The sequence below is a fragment of the Dinoponera quadriceps genome, unplaced genomic scaffold, assembly GCF_001313825.1.
Source record: "Dinoponera quadriceps isolate SergipeBrazil2010 unplaced genomic scaffold, ASM131382v1 scaffold1352, whole genome shotgun sequence".
NCBI lineage: Eukaryota > Metazoa > Arthropoda > Insecta > Hymenoptera > Formicidae > Dinoponera > Dinoponera quadriceps.
This window is the reverse complement of record NW_014555567.1, coordinates 412,387-435,430: the sequence shown is the minus strand read 5'-3', so window position 1 is coordinate 435,430 and position 23,044 is coordinate 412,387. Positions and strand designations below refer to the sequence as shown.

The following is a 23,044-nucleotide window of genomic DNA, read 5'->3' as shown; positions in this document are numbered from 1 at the left end:
TTCCGCGTCATGCCGAATATTTTACAATGCTTCTGTTTCTCTCCGGTGAACAACGAAGGGATTAATTAATTGAATGATTCCGCGGGCACACGCGACAGAGTCGTTGCGAGATCGTCGACGCACCTCGAACAAAGCCCGTGACACGTATTGCCCTTTAGTCTCCACTATTCCAATTCTTTCGTCTTCTCTTTTCATTTTTTCCTTTCTCACGGCTACTGTATTACCCGTTTTTGTGTTTTATGATCGACCGGGACGACCGACCGAACGATGACGCACGCCGTAAAAATATTAAATCGCGTGTTTCCTCTCCCTTTTTCTCTCTCTCTCTCTCTCTCATTTCCTCTTTCTTTTTCCTTTCTTTTTTGATTTATGTGGCGATAGAGCCATCTCTCGCCAACTTTCGGCCCATGACCCATCACGTTCCTTCCGTGAGCAAAGTAATAAGAAGAGATCGTCGACGTTGCGACACTTCGACGATGTATCGAAGTATTACTATTTCGACTTGCCTGTTTTTTTCTTTATTGCAAGACACGCATGCGGAGCTTTCTCGATCGCAAGGAGAACGATGCAGCGAACGATGCGCAAGTCAGCTTCTCGCGAGGCGTGCCCGGTCGATGGGATCTTGATGAAAAAGAAATATCATTTAGCCACTCGTACTGAATTTCTATCTCGCTTTCGTAGTTTTTATTAGAAGGGATGGCTTAGAATTTGTGGACCGACTCTGAGATCTTAGCCGCGCCCGTTTCTCGCATCCGTTATTATTTCCCCATCTTGATTCACTCACTTGATTGATGCTGTCACGTCACGCTGAGAGACTGTTTACATTCTCTTTACACCTCTTCTTTATTTCTTTATTATACACCATCCTCTTGCATACTTATATTAATTGTTACGTATTTATTATTATTATTATTATTATCGTCGGAAGGTGGCATTTGTAAAAGTGAACTCGCGTCCGCCCGGCGATCGATATAGCGACCGCCGGCGTCGCCGTTCAGGCATCGATCGCGCGCTCACCCGCGCCGGTTATTTATAGCGCTACACGGATAATTCGATTGTCGATCGGAATGATCGTCGCGCCCGATCGCGCTTACAAATGCCGCTACCACGTGCGATCGCATTTCCATTTTCATGCGATATTATCATCTTATACTATTCATTGCACTATTCACGTACCTTTCTCACACGATCTGCCACTATCATTCCCTGATACGCATACTCGCTCTTATTGATGATTGTAATTTACTGCTGTGATGCGTGCTAATTTCGTACGGATGTATTGACCTGCATTCGAATCTGCCAATTATATTACCACTTGTAATATATTTATATATACATACTGTATATACTGTATATATATATATATATATATATATATATATATACACATATATACACGTATAAATTGATTATATGGTAGTTTATAGCATCCTTTGTCTTAGCTAATTCTTAAAACAGACATAAATCTGGTCACGTTGATTTACCTGCGAAGGAAGACAGTCGATTTTGCCGTTTCACTTTTTATCCAGAAACGCGCAAAAAGTTAGACATCGACAGTAAGAGAGAGAGAGAGGGGCGGGGGAGGGAAGCAAAATGGACCGTCTCCCTTCGGAAGTACGTATCCATTATCGACACGTATTGTCCGTTGCAACTTATTAACACTATACGACACTGTATAATAACGTAATTCGAACCTCGACCTCGCGAACAATGGAACAAGAATCTCCGTTGCCGAAGAAATCGCACAGCGATCGTCTCGACGTGCATTATTACGAGAACGCACGATGCACCGTGGTGAAGAGGTGTGTGAAACTCCCACGTCGTCCGCTCACGCGCGCGCGTTTTCGCGAGAGTCTCTTTCCGTGTTGCGACCGGGATGGACGAGCGGCAACATATCAGTATTTCCCGGTGAAAAGTATGCGATAAAAACCGTTTAATTACACCGGATAAACAATTGCGAAGTTCAGTGTCCGTTTTAAAGAGTGCTTCGTTTAAAACTCGAACGCGTACAAGAAGCGCGTAATTCGGAGAAGACGCAGCGGCACAGCGTTTCGTTTTATCGGAACGCTCCTCGAGATCGAGAGATCGAGCCGGTGAAAAATTATCATAAGCATTTCCCCACAACGTGTGCCGGCGCGCAGGGAAATGTTGCTGGCGGTTATTTGACTTCCTCGACGATATATGACGTAGGTTGTGCGAACTATTTATAATTTTCTCTCCGCGGGATGAGAAAGAGAGAACGAGAGGGGGGTTGCAGAACGCGCTACACTACAATTACAACGGTAAGAATAACACGAACGTGGCGGCATAATTTTCAATGCGGGGCAAAGAGTTTCCGTGTCGCCTTAACTTAATTATTACAATTTGTATTACGAATCACGCGCATCCGCGCGCATACTGATGAGGCAAAACTTTCCAACGACGGCATTTATCTTACGGTTAAATCTCTGGAAATATATAAAGTTCCTCTTAGCGAGTTGTATCGCTAACTCATTTCAGTCCCGGCACACGTTCTGTCTGAAACGATTACGCTATTCGTCACCTCGTTAATTACGCGGATCCTTTTTGCACCGGCGTGTGTGTAAAATATCGCGGGCACCAATTAAAGTCGTAAACAACGGTTTATATTCGCGTCGTCGGGCAAAAATTATACTTTATTAGCGCCGGTTTGAATAACGAACACGTTGTACATCTCGTCCTGAAACGCCGAAACGCCAACGGGCGGAAGAAAAATTAACATTCTCACGCGCGAATAAACACAATAAGAGTCGTGGCGGCGGCTATTAATTGGCGTTCTCACCCATTATCATCCGTCAATTCATTAGCAAACGCAGCGAACGCCGGATAGAAGAAAAAAATGGGCCCGTGTACGACTTGGCGGACAATTAACATCGAATCAGCGGGCCGTGAACGGAAGCGATTAATCAAAATTACACTCCGCTCTTAATTAATCAAAATTAGTCTCGCCCCCCTCCCCTCCCCTGCGACGATATTACTCGCTCTCATGCGTGTAAAGGTGACGTGAAGGCTCTCTCGTTCAAACTCTGACGTGAGAGATCACGCGCGTGAACGCGACGTTGAGAGTTGCGTGCGCGCGTGCGTACGTGCGTGCGACCGGAACCACGTGCATCGGGATCGAGACGAGAGCGTGAGACTGCTGTAGGTAGTACGATCGACGGATCGATCACGTGCGGTTACATAAGAAAGCTTGATGCATCCCGATAACCAATAAATGGCTACATCGACGCAGGTAACCGGCGAACAGCCAGCGTGCGCTCGGTCGGCTACTCGGACCTCTTCGTACTCAGCAAGAAGGACATGTGGGACGTGCTCAAGGAGTACCCGGCTGCCCGAGTACGCCTGGAAGCTATCGCGGTCAAGAGGCTGGAGAAGTACAAGAGGACTCCTCTGGAGAAAGGTGAGTCCAGCCTGTTCTGCCGACGTTTCAACACATGCGAACAATATTTATGTCGTATTTCGCTTTTTGACGGCGCGATCGCATCGAGGGCGAATCTCCGATCGCCGGCGTTCTCGATTTTTCGGCATCCCTCGCTCGAGGAACACCGCCGAGAATATGAAGGCGCTGGAGTTTCAAGGGGCCTTAAATAATTGTTTTATTCACGAAGTAGTTTTGCGACTGCGATTTTAGAAATACTCGTTTTTGGTCATTTACGTTGCAAGCGATTAATTTTAGTTCTGGTAAAAATTATGTGTCCGTAAAAGGCTTCGCGACTCCAAGTAAATTCCCCGGGTTTTTATAGGAACAGTTAATTATTGTTAACAGATAAATTACAAAAATAGTCAATATAGAGCCATAAAGAGTCAGAGCGCAGTTATCTTAGTGTCATTAATAGTTAACTTTTTTAATTTTTAATTTTCGCAATCCCGAATTGGTTGGGTTACAACGTTATTTCAGCCGGTATTTTAATTAATAACATCATAATGGGAACGGATAGAAAGAGTCGAGGATAAGCTGTTGCTCTTGAAATATCGAAATATCCGGGAGAGCTGCAGCGTTGCTTTACGATTCCCCGGCCCACTTGCTTCTCTCCCGCTTTCCTCGGACGTATTCGACGCGAATAACTCGAGGCTTATCCGTGCGGATTACGACATATCAGTCAGAAATATATCAGGGTGGAAGTACGGAATTCCTTTTCAATCCACTTATCCGCGCGCGTTCGCAGAAGACAGGCTCGAATTCGACTGTAAACGGGTCGCCGCGGTCGCTTTGGCGCGCAGCCGATGCGCCGCCGCGGTTGCCTGAAACTTTCCTCGTTACCCGTTTGTTAAAATAGCTAGACGCGGAAGTTTACGCGCCCTCGGCAAGGTAAGTTCTTCGGGTCGCGGGCGGATGCCATCCGAGGGAACTTCGAACCAAGGACGCGCGGCTCCATCGAGATATGTTCGTGGCAGCCGCGACGCATTAACGAATTAACCGACGCGGAAACGCTCGACTGGAGTTACGAACATAATGATAGTTATTAAAGACGTCTCTCCGAGGCGGATACACACCGTGCGTTTGTCTGATGTTCCTTGAAAGACGAACCGCAAATTTGACACCTGCAGACGGCTGTGTAAAGTGTGCTCATCTTCGGAACTCGTCGCCTCGTCTCGCGTTCAACGACAACAATGAGATCGAATCGAAACTCGGCTGCACCGAGAAACCCACTTAGTTGACTCAAAGAAAATGCGTCTTTGGATATCGACAAACAAATGCTGTGGTTGTGAGAACTAAAATTTGATTCTCCGCATCAAACCTTTTCCATTTTCGTTTCAGAGAACTCTACTGTCTAACTCGGCTGTTTTGTCTTTAATGCAAGAAACTCGCCTTTCAAGTGGTACTTCTGTCTTTCAGTAAGAAAATGAAACTTTAATTTGACTTCAGTAAGCTTTCGACGCTTTTTATCCTTCCATTCATTTTTACCGGTTATTTCCTCGATATAATCACCTCTGCCAACGTTTCGTTAACGTATTCTTGGTACTCTATTAGTCGATTATTAATTTTTCCATTTCCCGCGATCCCCTTAATTTCGTTATGTGTCTAAAAATAACATCGTACATATACATCTAACGTACAGGGATTAATGAAATGATAGCTCTCGCTTCTCCCTCTATTTTTCTCTCTTTTATATATCTGCGGTCGTGCGAGGACTGCGGTAAAATATGCGCATGCGCCCAAAAAAGAACGTATATACGGCGAGTTGACTGCCTCGAGGGCTGTACGCTATCAAAATTTTTCTCTCTCTCTCTCTCTCACTCACTCATCGTTCGCCTTTTATTTCCGCAAAACCGTCGCTCAAAACATTCTTTCCGACCTCAATTTTTGCCGGAAAGAAAAAAATGCTCGCACGCGCACTGGCCCTCGCTCGCCCTCTTCTTTCGCGTAATCCTCTCTCGTGTATTCCACGGACGTAACGAACGAGCAACTAATGCGAGCGGGTTGTCTCGCATGAAAAGTCGTATATTGAAAATTCTCGTGAGACATCTCTGTAGTGAAAACAACACTGTAGTTGAAAAAGTCATATTAACGGAAGAAAATGTAAATATCGCGTTGCGCGCGATTTGTCGACAAGCGCTAATGCAAACAATCTGAGTAAAAATTAATCGGGAAGTGTGTCGAGCCTGTAATGACCCTAAATAGGTATGCCTCAAAATAGACCTGCCTTCGTTGGGTTTAAATATGGAAAACCAAGAAAAGATCAATTCCGAATGGATTTTCACAATGCTGCTCCTTTGCACACAAACAGGCTACACTGAGAAAAATATTTCTCCAAATTTAATAAATTTTATTGCGTCCAAACAAATTTCATCATCGGCATGCCAAAGAAACTAATATTTCGATCGAATAAGTACGATTGCTAGACTTTTCAACGAATATGTATTTTTATCTTAAATAAAAAATTTGCTTGAAACGGAAGATAATTTTCTTACACAGAAATTATTCGTTTCATTTTATGTATTTATTGTAACCAAGTAATATTTTACTTAAAAGATATTATTTCAAATCACAGCGTTCTTTCTGTTAAATAATAGAGTATTCTTGAATGAGACAACGAAATTTTTACTTAAAAATATAATATTTCGTATATGTTGTTTCTAAACAAATTTTAGTCAAATAAATAGAAATATTAAATCTAAAGGAACCCTTTTCTCTCTGTGTGCAAGCCTGTTTTGATCCGCATTTAAATTTTCTTATAAATTACTAGCATAACGAGATATGGTCTAATCAGATGTGTTAAAATAGGGTTTAGTTAGGCATGCCAAGATAGAGTCTACAAAGTCAGATCAGTTAGATTTACAAATTTGACTCTGATTTGTTACACGAGCGTTACATTTCTGTACAGGACTTAAGTGCGTACAGGACCTATTTGCTTTCACATGGCCTAGATATAAGCGAGGAAAAATTGTGTAGGGCCTTCACTTTATACTCTATCGTCTGCGCCTGTTAGAATTTCTCTTATTAGACTCGAGATTTATCCGTAACGTTGACTCGCGCCACACCGCGAAGGGCCACTATTAAAACGAAAATCAAATCGCACTTCGTTACCTCGCGACGCCTGCTCATAGATCCCGAGTGTAAAATCGTGCCGTAGGGAATTCGATAACTTTAACGGAGCCGAATCGCGAACTACCGACATTTGTGGATTTTTCACGACCGAACGCGCCCTCCTAACCGCGCGAGCGCGCGTAAACTCGACTCTGCGTGATCGTACGACAGGGAGCGATTTCAGGTTCTTTTTTTCTTTCCTTTCACGGACGGGAATTCAAAGCTGCGAGGGATAAGCGACTGTATTGTGTTTGCCGCGATTCCATGACGATACCGTGTTCTTCGAAAGTTTCGTGCGTAACACGGGCGAACTTTGCCACCTCGCGCCGCAAGGAGAGAGCACAGGGGTGGTGGGCTGCTTTGCCCGCGCGCCGGGTAGTTCCGGATTAATTAATTAAACTCCTCGACTATCTCCCTCTTTCCCCTCTCTTCCCTTTCTCCTCTCTCGCTAGCTCGCTCGTTTCTCACTCCGCCATGTCTAGTGAACGTTGTTACCAGCACGCGAAAATCTTTCAAAGGAGGCGCGGCAACGAAACCGCGTCTTCGCCTCGACGAGATCTTTCAGGTGGACGCCCTATACGAGATCGTCGATATTCCGTACGTTAATACCTTCGAAGATTTCCGGCCGTTGAACTTCGGTCACTCGCCGGAGAGACGTATCTCAAAGGGCCGGGCGCATAGATCGCACCGTGCACCTAAAACGCAAAATGCGACCCTTGGTAAGAGCGGGATCGCTCTTCGTCGAACCCCGGGCGCCATAAAACGGCAGGGGGAGGGGGGATTTTAGTACGATAATAAAAAGACGTCGAGAGAGGAATATCGCGCTTTATTATCACTCGTAATAAGTTCCCTCCGACCCCTGATATATATGCGATATGTTTCTATCGGATTAAAATTTAAACGTAACTCTCGCGCGTTCCTATATGTTTCCACCCTGCATTTCGAACACCTCGTCGTGAAATCCTCGTTTCCCTCGAGCGCCCGAAAACCGTAAGCTGGCGTTTTTGTCGCGATATCATCTCCTTCACTCACGTCCCTAGTTTCGCCTACCCTTTTGAATTCCTCGGAATGAAATTTCATTTTGAAAAGTAGAGTGACCACCGAGTCATTCGAATTCGAAGTGACTTTTCACTCATGTAGAGTATTGAATTCCCACTCTGAATCGTCGAGTGAAAATTTTCATTCGGAACTGGAGAGTGAAGCCAGTGTACTCCACCGCCATACGAGAACATATTCGCTCGTATAGTCAGAATCCTCTCGAAGCTTGAGTGAAACATTCATCCTCGCTGTTTCGAATGGCAGTATTTTCACTATCGCTTCGAGCGAAAATACTGCCACTTCTCACTTCTTTCGAGTGAGATTCCACTTCGTGAAAGAACTTCGCCCATTTTGGGCCAACCGCGTGTAATCATCAATAATATATCATTTTATAGAAATAATAGAAATATTAAAAATTAAGTAATTTTAGATCCTCAAACCTTTACCGAAAGCAGTTCTTTCAGTCTTTTAAAAACGTTGCCTTATTCGTTCGGTATTTCTCATCATCAGAGCTACCAAAGCTAAGAAATATGTCGCTAACATCTTCAGAAGATATTCGTATGTCTTTAGAAAGATATTTAGCATATTTTAAATACCAAATGAGCGTCATGATGGAGGCACAGCAACCTACAGTACGGGCAGTATATTTACACGTGCAATAATATTCACTGATGGCGTATTTTCCTTCATCATTACGCTCTCCTACAATGTAAACGTGGTATCATGTTTCATTTATATTTGTGAATTATATATTCGAACTTTATAATAAATATTAGAGAGAGAGAGAGAGAGAGAGAGAGAGAGAGAAATCCACAGTTTAAATGCCATACTTAGTAAAATAACCAGTTACTATATCATAGTTCAGTTCTATTTGATATCGTTCAAGTTATGCGTTCTCTATAGTAGCCTCCAAGCCTGCATAATTTGATGTTTACCAAGTGAATATATTTGAAAAAATTACGCCGAAAAATTAGCAACGTTTGCTTGTTATCGCCGTTATCACGATGAAGTATTTTGAGATGGGATGCGTTCTGAATTTTGCCAAGAAAAAGCGATCGTCCTGACTGTACGCGGTTGGGCCAAATCTGTATGTAAAATGGGCGAAGTTCTTTAAAGAATAAGTACGCGGTGCGTGCGCGAGGTGAACGCGAGACGGCGGAAATCGGACGGTCGCGTCGTTCGACGCCGGCCGGACGCGCGACGACCGCGGCGACGAATGCGGATAACGTCTTGAGACTCGCTCGTCCGCGCGCGAAATGTTTTCGCGACCTAATTCCTCGGTGCGGTTACGTAAAAGCGCGGAGAATAAAGCCGGGCGAGTGTTCGCGGCGGCGGCGGCGGTCTGTTCTTCAAGCAGCGGAATCCGACACCGCGCTGATGGAGATGAATGGCCGCGGGAGTTCCCGGCGATTCTCCGCTTCCTGGCGTCTCATTGAGGTCTGAAACAGGCGGTAACGATGGTTGGAATACCGGGGATATAGGACGACTTCGGTTCGACTTCGACCGGGTGGGTCAACGCGCGTGTATCCGAGAGGGTCGAGGACCCTCCTTTGCCAGTTTCACGACGAAAAATAGCTCGTGCGAATACATACGAGGTGTCCTGGTATCGTTAAATGTGCCCTTTCGCCCACGAATATGGCCGAAGGCAAACTAAGAAAAGTGGAGGAAAATATCTAACCGAGCATTCTCAACGAGAAGTTAGAGAGTGGCTATCTCCCGCTCACGTTGCGCGGTGGAAAAAGCGCGGGGGGTGTAAAGAAGAGAGGATCAAACGAAATAGAGAAAAAGAGAGAGAGAGAGAGAGAGAGAGAGAGAGACGGGGGAAAAAGTGATTGATACTTAAAGCGTTGAAATGATTTGCGACCGGAAAACTCGAGGATCGATAATTTTAAACGGTTATTTCTCTTCGTGAGCGCCCGAGAAAAGGATTTTTCTTCATTTCTCTCTCTCTCTCTCTCTCTCTCTTTCTCTCTCCCCCTTTCATTTTTTTTTCAAATTGATTCAACGGAGAGAGAGAGGCTTCCGATATATAATCTCAACGCGCTGGATCTTAGAAGCTATAAAGACGCCGGTGAATAGGATGCCGTATTATTCAATGGCGCGACCATTTCCTTGAGGGACGTCGCTCCATTCGAGAGGACGCGAAACGGCCGCTTGCGAAACGGTCCGTCCTCGCGTTTTTCCCGATAATCCGCTTAGACGCGAAAGCCGCGGAAACTTATTTCGTTTGTACACTCCTCGAGCCATTCATCTCCATCGGAACGATGGGCATTCACTCACTCACTTCGCCGGTCATCCGCCCGCACGCGCATCCGGCCCAGCCAGCATGCTTTCCCGTCGCCGGCAGGATATGACGTATGGGAAATTAGGTCGCGGTAATAAGTGTAATGCGTAACGTGAGTTACGCGACGCTGAGCTATGGAGGGAAAGAGGGGAAGGAGGAGGAGATCATGCGTATGCAATGCCAAGTATCGATCTCCGCCGGCCGGTATCGTCGCCGCATACTCGAATTAACTCGAAAATGAAGGAAAAAAGGGGCGGTCTATTAGCGCGTTGCAAGTTCGAAAGTACCCAGGCGGGACACCCTTCCGGCGTGATCGCGCGTCGGACGAACGGGAAGGAAAAAGTATCGGATCTCTCTCCGAGTGGTGGAGACCGTCCGCAAAAAATCCCGACACGTTCGCGTGAGCGTAACTTATACTCGGGTTTCTAATTTAAGTAACTATAACGAAGAGTTGCATGCGGCGCGCCATGAAAATAACACACTCGTCTCTCTTTCTTTTGGCCGCCCGTCGTTGCGTCCCTCCGCCGTCTATATTAGCGTTTTGATCCGCGCGCTACCTTGCGTAATGTCGTGATATTTAAAGGTCACTTTAATTACAAGGATGAATTTAACTGACCTGAGCCTACACGTCCCACATAATGAGCTCTCTCTCTCTCTATCTATCTATCTATCTATCTATCTATCTATCTCTATCTCATTATACGCTACCCGCTGGCTAATGTTACACAGTTATCGCATTATTAGACCTTAATTGACTAGTAATAAACATATTATGTACGTATTATTGATTCATGCTTAAATCACTGTCAATTCACCGCGCGTGTGTGTGTGTGTGTACACGCACATTACAGGCTCCGTCGTTAATTTATCGTTTGCGCATGATCTATCACTTTGCATCACGCCCCCTCCGATCCTGCCGCTGCTGAGTTCGCTCGAGTGAGCGGGTCAAAATATAACGATCCCGAAATTCCTTAATGGCTAAACGCATCTCGACGGCGAACAACAAACAATGTCGCGGGGTGAGGCGGATAGAGAGAGAGAGAGAGAGAAAGAGGGGTTGTGTAACGAGCCGAAGGATCAAACATTTCGCGCGGCGATCGAAGGATTCGCGTCAAAGCGAAACGGCATACTATTGATGCCGTCGAATACTGTTGGCCGTCGGTTAAATGTCAGCGCGGCCAAAAGCGGAAATTCGAGAGCACGTACGGGTCGTTTCAAGCACGGGGCGCACGTAAACACGACGCCGTTGCATGGCGATAACTCGCATCGCGAATGAACGATACCCTAAATAAATGGGCAGCCGTCCTCGTCGCTCGCGCGTCCCGAAAATTCGGTGGCGCGATCGTGGTTGAGCTTTTCGCGCGAGTTTCCGGTTTCGTTTTCGAGCGGGATGAAAAAGCGACGACGACGATACCGAGAGAGTTCGCTTATACTCCTCTTTCTCTCCCGTTCTTTCCCTCTTTTTCGCTCTGTGCGCCCCATCGTCGTCGTCCTCGAGCTTTTTCAAATAAACGACCACGCATAAAACGACGTTAATAATTTTTATCCTGGAAGTATCTGCGGAATGAACTCCGGAGCGAAGCTGTGTGCGTCACGATTTACGACGCCACAGAGATGATAGTCATTCTTTTAGCACTCCTCGAACGCTTTTTGATTATTTTCTCCGATCGATCTGCTGTATCGAATCATTCCTGATCACCCCGGTTGCCTCTAAATATCGGACTGTATTCTCTTAAATTGAACCGGTGAAAATGTGACTTATTGAATCGGTGAAACTATTCTACCGATAATCAATGTGTATTCGCTAATTTTTTAATGAAAACTCTTTCACTCAGATCTTCCGTCTAATACTTCACTGATTTTTCCCGTCCCGTAGAAGAAATGTACAGTGCAACATATGTACAGATGAACAGAAAAGTTGTCACGCATTTTTTTAACGAGTTTCGCAATGTATCTCGTATCTCCAGAAGGGAAATGTGTCTCCTGAAAAAAGCCAAGGGACAAATTCTTCTATACCTTAAAAGTCGAATTAAGATAACGAGAAAGAAGTAATAAATAATATCTTTCTTCACTGTTTTGACATTTCTCCGGCGGAAACAGTCGTTGCTATTGACAGATTTTTACAGCGAAACTTTACTGTTTCGCAGTGTTATGCTTATAACTATGACTACCTAGTGACCATTGACTGTTTCTCAGCGATAATATAGTGATAGCACTTTGGAGAGTAAAGTCAAGTCTCAAAGTACCTTCGATTTTCCAGTCATGAGCAGGTGTCAGAGCACACCCGGCCTGGTAGAGTCGCAGGGTCGCGTGCCGTTGGAGGAGATGTGGATAGCGCCGATCGACCTCAAGTCCGCTCAAGCGTATTCGACGGCCCACTCGTTGTTCTCGCCGAGCCCGAGTCCGGTGACATCACGCGGCGTAACGGGCGCCGGGGCCGTGACCGACGGGAACAACGTGCCCAGGGGTGCGGAGAGCCCGATAAGCGCGACCAGCAGCGGCCCCAGCAGCGAGGACCAGACAGCCAGGGCGCCGCAATCGGCCGCTACGCAACCCTCCACCGGAAGGCAGTCCACCCACTCTGGTGAGCCTCTTTCTCTCGTTTCTCTCCGCCCGTTTGCATCACTTCTCGCCTCTTCTTGTATCATTGCCAAAAACGATCGCGCGATTGCACGGCGCGAGTATCGACGCGCAACGTCGCGCGGAAATACGCTTTCGACCGAATTAATTTTCGTCCGATCGATTAATCTCCCGCCTCTCGCGGCTGCCAACGTGTTAATTGAAATTTACGTAGACTCTCAAGTCGGGGCTTCATGTACCCTATATTTGTCGTTAGCCGAGAAAAAACTTCTCATATATAACTATATATTATATCTGATTATATATGGAAAACTTTTTTTCCGGCTAGTATTCGCTAAGGTTGTATTGAAAAAAGGCAATAATGAAATACGAATCAGCACGCATACATACGTCTTCGTCGTGGTGCGTAATATTCTCTCTCTCTCTCTCTCTCTCACGAGAGAGACGTGAGATTTTACGGGAGACGGGGATACGCGAAAAAGAGGAGAGGTATTTTCACTCGACTTTTTATCGGGCGAAAATTTATTGGACGAAGGCACATTATTACCCGTCTCGATGCTGCTCGAAGTGGCTCTCGGAGCCATCGAAAGGTTAATGCTCGGTAAATTATTCGGGCTCGGATCATCACCGCCGTCCTTCGCAGGATTTTTACACGTCTATATAGCCCGCGGCGTCTTCAGACACTGTAACCTAAGGTCCTATCCTAGCTCGTACACTTAATATATCGTGGATCTATTCTCGGCCCGTGTAAGACGCGTCTCATGGTTGGATTTATTTTCAAAGTGTAACGTCGCGCTACATGCCGCGCGCGCGTTCCTTACGTGGTAATATATGTGATAGTATCACATAAGAGAGAGAGAGAGAGAGAGAGAGAGAGAGGAGGAGTATATAAATCATTGCTTGCTGATAGCGGCTGACGCTATTCGCGCAAACTGCTGACGCACAACCGTAGTTTCTTATAGACCCGTAAGACTGCGCGATTAAGTGAAGCGCGAATACGAAGAGAATAAGGGAGGAGACCTTTGTAGCCTCTCTCTCTCTCTCTCTCGCTTTCTGGTCATCAATATTTCACGTTCCATGAAAGCTTTTTAGATAGGCTGTGTAATGTTCGAGCCATAAACCATTACGTGTCGTCACGTTCAATTGAACGTTTCGCGTAATAACTACCGACGAGTATTTCCGGAACAAAAGCGGACTCCGCGGGTCGAAGTCGGCCGGGCTACTCGTAGAAACGCTGCGGGCCACTCGCGAGCATTCGCGCAACACCCCTCGCGCGCTCACTCGCTCTCATTATATTCCTCGCTATCGATTACATCGCACGCGCGTCACGCGGCTCGCTCGTTTATTCCGGACAGATTTAATCGCCGTGTTTGAATAACAAGCCTCCCGATAACGCGCGGCCGCCCGTTAATGAAGCGCGAGAAACCGGACGAGCCGTAATAGCTTCGCGTGTATATTTCCGGGAGAAATTTTATCGCACGCCCGCGAACGAGCGAAACCCTCGGCAACCTGCATCGCGCGATCCTGCGCTTTCGGCGCTCGGGATATTCACCTGCCGGGGAAAAGGGGTAAACAGACACACACATACACACACGGTGCCCCTTTCCCCACCTCCACCCGCAAATCAAATCTAACCGAACGCGAATAACTCGAGGGCGCGCGCGCGCGCGAACGCGGTCGTTTATCGGCGCTGTAAAACGGCAAAAAGGTAAATTCAGAAATATCGCGCGGATAATGAATGACGAGAGCGACGAGCTCTGCGCGACTCGTAAAATAGCGCACCGGCCATTAACCCCGATAGATACGTGTTAGGTAGTAACGATTTAACGGTGTTCCCCGCCGACGTTTATATGTCGCTTGGGAAATAAAATCCTGCCTTCGCGCGCGCACAGGAAACGCCACATTTAATCGTGCGCTTCCGCTTCGCGAGCGCGCTACCGCCGCTTCTTCCCCCGATTAAACCAGACAGATTTGGCCGACCGCTAATATCGGAAACGCGCGGTCCGCTCGAACGGTGATTTTTTAAGTGACAAAATATCAGGCGACGTCTGATATTCATGGCTGGTGCGACGGCGAAGTGCACCTCATTTAAACCGGCAAATAAACCGGCAAACGCCGCACCTGCGCGCACCGTCGTCGCCCCGCCAGGCCTTCCTTCGGCGTGCTCCGTTCTCTTCCCTCCCTTCCTCGGCCTCCCTTCCAAGTGCTAACGCGAAGTGCAACGCGATCAAGACGAGTCCCCGGACAATACCCGGTCCCCGAACGGCCGGGGATACACAGGACGCACCCGGTAGTAATTCGTAAATTAGTTAGCAGTTTGCTAATGCTAATTCATGCGTTGTATCAGCACCAGCCGAAGCTACCCCGTTGGAGCACTCGTGGCTCATCTTATATGCGAATTCTATTACGGGGCTGCGAATGCACCGCGCGCTTTAAGAGAGAGAGAGAAATACTAATCGTCCGCATTAATCAGCATCAGCGAATCACAAAGGCACGCGACGCGATATTCTCTCGTTCGCTCGAGAATATCTCTCTCTCTCTCTCTCTCTCTCTCTCTCTCTCTCTCTCTCATCTCGCATTTGTGGCTGTTACGCGCGCAGAACAACTCATTTATTGTTGCTTTCCGCGCATCCTCTCATCTAACTTTCAGCGATCGATAATTGCACACACACTTACATACAATGCACGTGCATACAGCGACGTAACTAAAGCGCAAAGATTCATATCCTCCCCTGCTCACCCCTCCCTCTCTCTCCTTTCCCTATGGTTTGTGGAGACGCGATCTCCTTGCGCGAGACGAAGGAGCGCGCGAGCATGAAATAGATGCGCGACGGTCTCGCGAATATATTCGCGTCACGCGCTTCCGTTCGTCTTATTAGTAATGGGACCGATCGAATGGCAATTCATTGATATTAGTATGTAACAGTTTCCAGATATTGTTGTCAAACTGGTACCGAAACAAGTTGTTATTAGTATTAGTAAAATAAATTTGCTGACATTTCACGTGCGTAATATCGATTCAATACAATTACTAAATAGTAGATAGAGACATCAACGGGACAAACAGTCTACTGTTCTATTCGCTTTGTTATACGTCTCAATATCAGTCATGCGTTGATCTTATAAATTTGATGAAAGTATTACGGTAAAAATTAATAACGGAAAAATGCTCGTGAGAAAAGATCGTGGCCATGATCGAAAAGATCGATCCATTACAATAAATGTGATTTCATCCTCATTAACCATAACTGTAATTGTTTTTGCACTAATTTTATTTCTGATAAGTATTGAATTATAAAATTAAACAGGTATTAAATACATAATTGATATAAACTAATTATATATAATCGATATTGTTACAATGTATCTCAAGTTGTTCGTGTGAATACATATATCTTAAAACGAGTCGATAAAAAAGTATCGATTTCAGGCACGAATGTAACACCAAAACCGGTATCTCCGTTCATCGCTATCTCTCATCCTCACTTCCCCTCCGCGTTTCTCATTAGATTTATGACATTGACCAAACCCAAAAAACGTGGAGAATTGAGAAAGATCAGTTTGAAAGAAACCTCGCAATGAAGACTTGCTTGCAGGCTTGACCTGCAACAGCATGACGCAGCTGGTGAGCGAGGGCACGACGCCTCTGTTCGGCACGCACGAGGCACTGCTGGCGGAGATCCAGCGTCTTCGCGAGCGTCTGAAGTGCCTGGAGACCGAGAACGCGGCGATGAGCGTCAAGCTAAGCCAGCAGCAGTGGGAGGTGGAGCACCGGCTGGCCGAAATCGAGATGCAGATCTGCGGGGCGAGCTCGACTTCGAGCGTCGAGGACAACAATGAGAGGAACCGGGAGAGCATTATTTAACGAGAAACAATGCCGCGAGAGCGCGGCAAGACCAAGATCGAGCGGATACGTCGCTACCTTGTCGAAGCCGCTGATACTAGGTAACTTGAGAACAGAAAGCTTGTTGTTTACTTCACTCGATATATATATATATATATATTTATATTTATATGTGTGTGTGTATGTGTGTGTGTGTTCGAGAGAATATGTGGAAAACGTTACTTTGTATACGGTAATGATCGAGGCAGTATTAACCCATTAGCTGCCACGATCCCCATTTGGGGATCAAAACAAAACATAATTTGAATATAATTATACTGTTACACAACTTTTTGTGCATATATATAATAACTTATCCGGCCAAAAATTTCAAAAAAAAATTTGGCAGTTAATGGGTTAATTCGCGGCCTGTCAGAGGTTTGTGCTTTACGACTGAACTGGGACTGCACTGGAATTGAACTAGTGCAAGCCAGAACTAGTGAGTGTAAGCGTACGGCGAAAAAAGAAAGAACGCTCTAGTGCAAGAATAACATGGCGCGCTGCGTTATATCGTAAAATTGAGCGGTTGTTATTTTCAACAATAACTGGCGGCTCTAACTTGTATATTGATGTTACAAATGCTATATAAAAATATAAATATTGTCTATTCTTTTCAGTGTCTAGAAAAGCTTTTAGTTTCATATTTATTATTTAACTTTTGTCTTAATAGCTATGTAGTAAATGTCCGAAAGTGTAAGCTTTTAAAATAGAAACGATAAAACGTAACTTTGGTCATTTAGAAGTATTGCTTCGCATATCCATATGTATCGTGGACAACGAGGTGAAAGTACAATAATTTAATTGATATAGTGACACAGGTTACTCGACATTTTTCGTACTCTTTTTCGAAAGTGCTGTTCCAACTGTCTTTGCATTGCTCGTACGCATTCCAGACTTAGGGCAGCTAGTTTAGTAAACTCGTGCACTGAGTTTCGCCGCACCGCTATAAAGAACAGCGACCGCCTGCACCAGTTCAGCTATAAAGAACACTTCCTAAACTAGTGCAGTCAGTTCAACTATAAAGAACAAACCTATTGAGTGAGACGGTGCATCCGAGTAGAAACATATCGAGTCGGCTTAAGTCAAAACTTAGTGGCTCGCTACACGGAAAAAAAATTAGTCTTTAAGATCTCAAGAATAAATATTTTCATGTTTAAGCAAGAATATTACAATCCTCTTAGACAAGTTTTAGTCTTGATTTGATTGAATTTATATTGATGCAAGTATTACTTGAACTCAATTCAAGACTAAACATCTTCTAAGAAAATTATAATATTCTTACTTATGAAAATATCTATTTTTAATTTAAAACTAATTTTTCTTACGTAATACAGACTAGATTAAATTTCGTTGCTAATAAGCTCTTTAGTCGCTCGGTACTGGTTATGTTCACTAAAATGCAGAATCAATTTTGTGATTTAGCTGTTGTCGAGCCATGAAATATGGCGGAGTAAATGGCGCTATTATAAAATATATAATCTTATGTATATCCGTATGACATTTAAAAGCGAAGTAGCAAATTAGAATTGAGGATACGTTGTTCCACAAAAATCCTAAAAAATTGAGAATTAAAATGAGTGTCGTATTATTGCTTGACAACTAGCTGTAATTTCTCACCTCTTAATTGTCGTTTCCTTTGTTTAACCATCAGCTAACATATTTATCTAACCACTGGGAGAAGTGAGCGTTACATTACTGGCTGGTAACGACGTTAAATAGAAATTTCTACCAAGGTCTAGAAAGTCGACTTTAAAATCTATCCGAGTAATGAGCAACGCCTCGTTTAGCATATGACGGGCTGTTAGGTGTTTTCGCGTTTATCGGCGTTATCGATTACGCGGAAACGATAAACCCCGGTGTGTATCTGTGAAACGTTCAACGCGAGTTCACTAAGGAATCGAGATCCCGCTTGCAGGTACGTCGGCGGTCAAGAGGAGCAGGACGAAGCGAGGATCTTCAGCGACACCAAGTCGATCGGTAGCTTGAGCCAGCACCTCTTCGAGAGCGACGAGGACGAGCGTTACTACGGTACCTGCAACGGCTATGTCTCGCAGCCCGGCAGCAAGTCGAACCTGCTGCTGTGCAGCGAGTGCGACCAGAAGACACGTACCTGTACCTACCGACCGCAAACGCCTGGCTCCTACGGCGGCAGATACGTGGAGGAGCGGATGGAAGACCGACTGCAGGAGCCAGGAACCTCTCGTGCCTACAGAAGCCCGGTGAAGCTGTCCTCTCCGCGCTCTTACCACGCGACGGATCAGGATCGTGTGGCTCAGACGGCATCACCTCGGTCCACGTACCACGATCCGGAACAGCCGGCGCTGATCACGTCACCTCGATCTTACCGAGGTCAGGAGCAGCAACGGCGCGGACGGACCGCGAGGAACACGGACGACCGAGGTGACGTCGACCGAGGCGAGTACCTCGACCAGTTCTGGTCGAAGGATTGATCAAGTTCGCTTCGCTTAACCCGTTTGGATGGCTTTAGTACTCCCGGATGGCTGGCTCTCTCTCTCCTCGCCGTTACTTCCGGTATACAGAACGCATTTTCGCCGCGCTCTCACCACACTCTCCATCGACTCGGGATCCTTCCTTGATTTTTCTCGAAAATATTCTTCTTCAATATTCACCAACATTTCAAATTTCGCAGCAATCTCTCGTTCCGAACAATCATGCACCACCCTTCTTACGTCGCTTAAGCCCAGATCCAACTTCCGAATTTCGTTGAAGCAAGATCCACTGGAATTATCGGCGGATCTAGCAGTTTCTTCTCGTTTGACAGCACCGAACAAATCCGAGCAAAGTTGGCACATTATTTTCCACCTGCTTCTCACACCCGTGTGAAACGCATCCCGCAGTCCTCCACAAACGCAAAACCCGCCGCCACTCGCTCGCTTATCTCAGCGTAACACACCCATGCATCATCACCGACTCCGCCTTGCATTTCCTCGCTGACGTTTCGCGCGGCCTCCGCGGCGACGGCTCGCCGTCGGGGGTTGCTCTCCGAGGGAGGCGACGATCGTAGCAAAGACCCGAGCGCTCTCTCGAGGCACACCACCAGCCGTGCCTAACCCGTCGATCTGCTCACAGACCGCGACGAGAGCCCGACCTGCGAGCTCTGCCGTGGTAACGGCTACGTCGTGCACTGCGAGCACTGCGACTTCTCCAGCGACGGCGACCTGATCTGCTTCCGGTGCCAGAGCGACGAGGGCTCGTCCAACGGTCAGATCTGCCCCCGTTGCGAGCGGGAGGCCGCAGGTACCGCCGCGGCAGCAGGCAGGTCCGGCTCGGTGACGGGCGCCACGTCCTCCAGCGACGAGGGCAAGTACCCGGTGGACGCGGTGGTGAAGATCCAGGTGAACGATCGGACGATCGACGTCGACTCCGACGAGACCCCCGAGAGCGAGAGCTCGAGCAACCATCATCCCCAGAGGGGCACGATGGAGAGACTCGACACCATCGTCGAGGCGAAGGGCGACACTGCCAGCGAGAACGACGAGGAGAACGGCGGCACGAAGCTCAACGGTACCACTAGCGCCAGATATCTCAATTACATGATCGTGCTGTTCCTGTAAATAGACGACGTTAAGGTAGATGCGGCCGGGCCGCGGCTCGTGGCGGGCGTCGCTGTTGCCACCGAGGCACTGAATTACGCCGGACGGCGCCACGTGATTTATCGGATTATCGTTACACGCATAGGTGAATGTTAGACCGATTCCACTTTCCCGGCAATCGTTCACACCGTAGCGAGACGATCCCGCATAAAAACGTTCCCCTATTCCAATCCCCCCCCGCCGGATTTACGATTTTTTTCCCCTTCGCGACGCGGTCACCAGCGACCGTCGGATATCGTCGTTTAGGAATCGATGGCGCGAACCGCATCCGGGGCCGCGGCGCGAGCCGCACTGTAAATAAACTGCCACAGGACATAATTGATCCATACGTTATAGGACCGTGTAGGTTAATTAATAGATAGCTCGTAATAGTAAGACGCGAAATCGAGTGTGGGAGAAACAGAGAGGGAGAGAAAGAAAGAGAGAGAGAGAGAGAGAAAGAGAATATTATGTTCGACGCGCGCGTGCAAGTGTTACCATGAGCTGAGATCCGTGACGGTCGACACGTTTCGATGCGCGACTCTTGGAGTGGACTTGTGCAACGATTATAATTACTGTGTCGCAGATTGGTGATCAGTTTAAAGCTCGCTTCGTTACCGATCATCGGTGACGCCGATAATCCAAAATCAAGTCGCCCCCCCGCGTACCACCGACGTCATTCGAGAAAATCGCGTGGCCGGATGTTGAAATTGAAATTTACGCATAATTGGCACAAAAGTTCGGCGTAAAATTGCACATTTCGGCGCGAAAATCAGCTCTAATATCCCCAGCTCGGGAAGAGAAACGCGAACGAATGCGAACGACACGTAGCTTATCGTTGATGATCTCTCAGATATAATTTCTCGTTATTCTTATCTCCCCTCCGTTAAATAAGTTCGACATTTATCTCTTTAATTTTATTACAATGCGCGATTCAATTCGCAAAAATCGTTATCGATCGTTTCGGTGATGATTTTCAAAGGCGACATCGGCGGTTGATATCACGAGTAATTACGATTCTTGCACAATTCTTTACTAACTCATGTTCGGGACCAACTAAAGCCATCATCTACATCACTGTTTCCGACTTCCGCTTCCACCCGTGGTCATCGTTTGTTCGTTTGGTCGTTTGGTCAACGACGATGGGTTATAAGGCACCGCAGAACCGCAAGTAACCTACCGATTCCCGAGGAAAATCGATGGCGTCGTCACCTTCGTAGGCAGCGTTCCGAGACAGTCGAACCGAAAACTTCGTTTCCGCGCAACCAAGTGAATGAAGCGGAGAAAAACTAGAAAAAAGAAAGAACATTGATGACGTTTAGAGACGATACACGAGCGCGCGAATAACAGCAATCCTCGTAGAAGGAAGAGTGAGAGAGAGAGAGAGAGAGAGAGGATAGAAAAGCGATTTCGTTCTTCTCGCACGTTTGTAACACGCGGCAGCGGTTTTTTTAATATTTATAAATCATCGAAAATAGCCTTTACTAGACGTGTACATTTTTTTAACGTTCATCCCGTCTCGTTATGCCCGGAACTTTCCGGCTCATCGGAGAACAAATCGAATGTGTGAGAACGATAGTGAACGAGAGAAGGATAAAGGAATAAAAAAAAGGGGGAAAATAAATTCAATTATGTTATCCAAGAATAACAAGTGAAGATTGAGACCGGTGTGATTTCGTAAAGAATTGTACGCGATTATTGCACTTTTAATTTCGCACTATATTTATATTTATATAAATATAAACGTTTAATTTCGCATTATATATTTCTATTTATATAAAGACAAAGATTATTTTAACGCTTCTCCGGTATCGAAATTGAAACTCGTCGAAATAATGGTGGATTAAGAAATGCTTAAAAATCCCCGCATAAAATCTTATTGAAGGTTAAGCGTCTTGAGAAATTCTCAAGAAGCATTGAGCCTTGACAATTCGGTAATTAATAAAGTAAAAAAAATACACGAGGTAAACATTTTGTGGCTTAAGATGTCCCAGATGGGACACTCGTCGCGATAATTCCCTGGGAAATTACATCGGCGTCAATTATCGGATTCTGCAGCGATGTGTCAACTCGAGGAGCGAGGGGAGAGGTAACATCAATTTCGCAGGACTAGACTCATGTCATCTGTATGATATTCACGCTGAATAACGTCTACCATGTAAGGGATTATCCTTAAGAAGTATCAGTACCCGGTAAACTGATCCCGCCGTGTCGCGAGCTCGCGGTAACTCGAGAAAGGGAGTGAGAATGGACGAGCAGGGCGGACAGGAAAAGGGGGAAACATCGGGAAACATCGGTAGTTCAGTACGGGGGAAATACATGTAGTGATTAAGTGCTCTTACTACGAAAATTAAAAAGCCACGGAGGATCTCCTCGCGAAGAATCGAGCGTGCGACCCTCGCGCGCGGTCTCTCTACTCGCTCGAGTTACGACGCAGCTCGGCTCGGCTCGAGGGGGGAACGTCGTTCTACTGCCACGTTGATTTAGAACACCTCTGTAAATTCGTTAAGATTTGTAACGTTAGAACGACCTCGACGAGGTAATGTCGAGGAACACATCTACTCCCGCGCGATCCCGAAGTGGGCGAGATTTGAGAACGAGTTTCTCCGTTTCTCCGACGAGATCGACTTTGTCCGAAGGGCGAACATCTTCGCAGAAGTTACTCGGTGTCGAAGTGAAGCGTATTCGACGGATTCGAGAGTACGTCGTGGTAAATTAAGGATAGATTTCAAAGTCAGGCCTGCGGGAGAGAGAGAGAAAGAGAGAAGACGAGCGAAGTAAAACTCGAGAGTTGTGCTTTTGAGAGTTCCATGTTCGCGAAGTAGCTCTCAAAGACCGGAGCACCTGTGTGTAGTTATCAGATGACAGTCACTGTCTGTCTTCCGATCGCAAGTTCATTCCAAGACGAGAATTTTGTCAGCACAGCTGTTCTTGAGACCGAGATCTCCTCGAGGATATATATCTAAAGTCTTAGCGTTTACATGCGTATATGTTCCACTAAGGGGGAAACGAGATGTTCCTTCTCAAGGCAAAACGTTTGCTGTTCTTCAAACACGCCGTTTCTCCGGACACCGTGTATCTTGCGCGAAGTGGATCTCGCGTTTTGCAATTTGCAACGA

At 46.3% G+C, this 23,044-nt stretch overlaps 1 protein-coding gene across 1 annotated transcript in view; it reads left to right on the top strand.

Annotated features, from left to right (window-relative positions):
* LOC106744685 overlaps window positions 1-19,919 on the top strand; it is a 178,081-nt gene extending 158,162 nt beyond the window's left edge. Inside the window, exons 13-17 of the mRNA XM_014619639.1 lie at window positions 3,251-3,418; window positions 12,130-12,453; window positions 16,034-16,309; window positions 18,250-18,732; window positions 19,423-19,919. Coding sequence (XP_014475125.1) covers window positions 3,251-3,418; window positions 12,130-12,453; window positions 16,034-16,309; window positions 18,250-18,732; window positions 19,423-19,907 — 1,736 coding nt within the window. The 3' untranslated portion in view covers window positions 19,908-19,919. The remainder of the gene's footprint in view (window positions 1-3,250; window positions 3,419-12,129; window positions 12,454-16,033; window positions 16,310-18,249; window positions 18,733-19,422) is intronic.
* The last annotated feature ends 3,125 nt before the right edge of the window (window positions 19,920-23,044 follow it).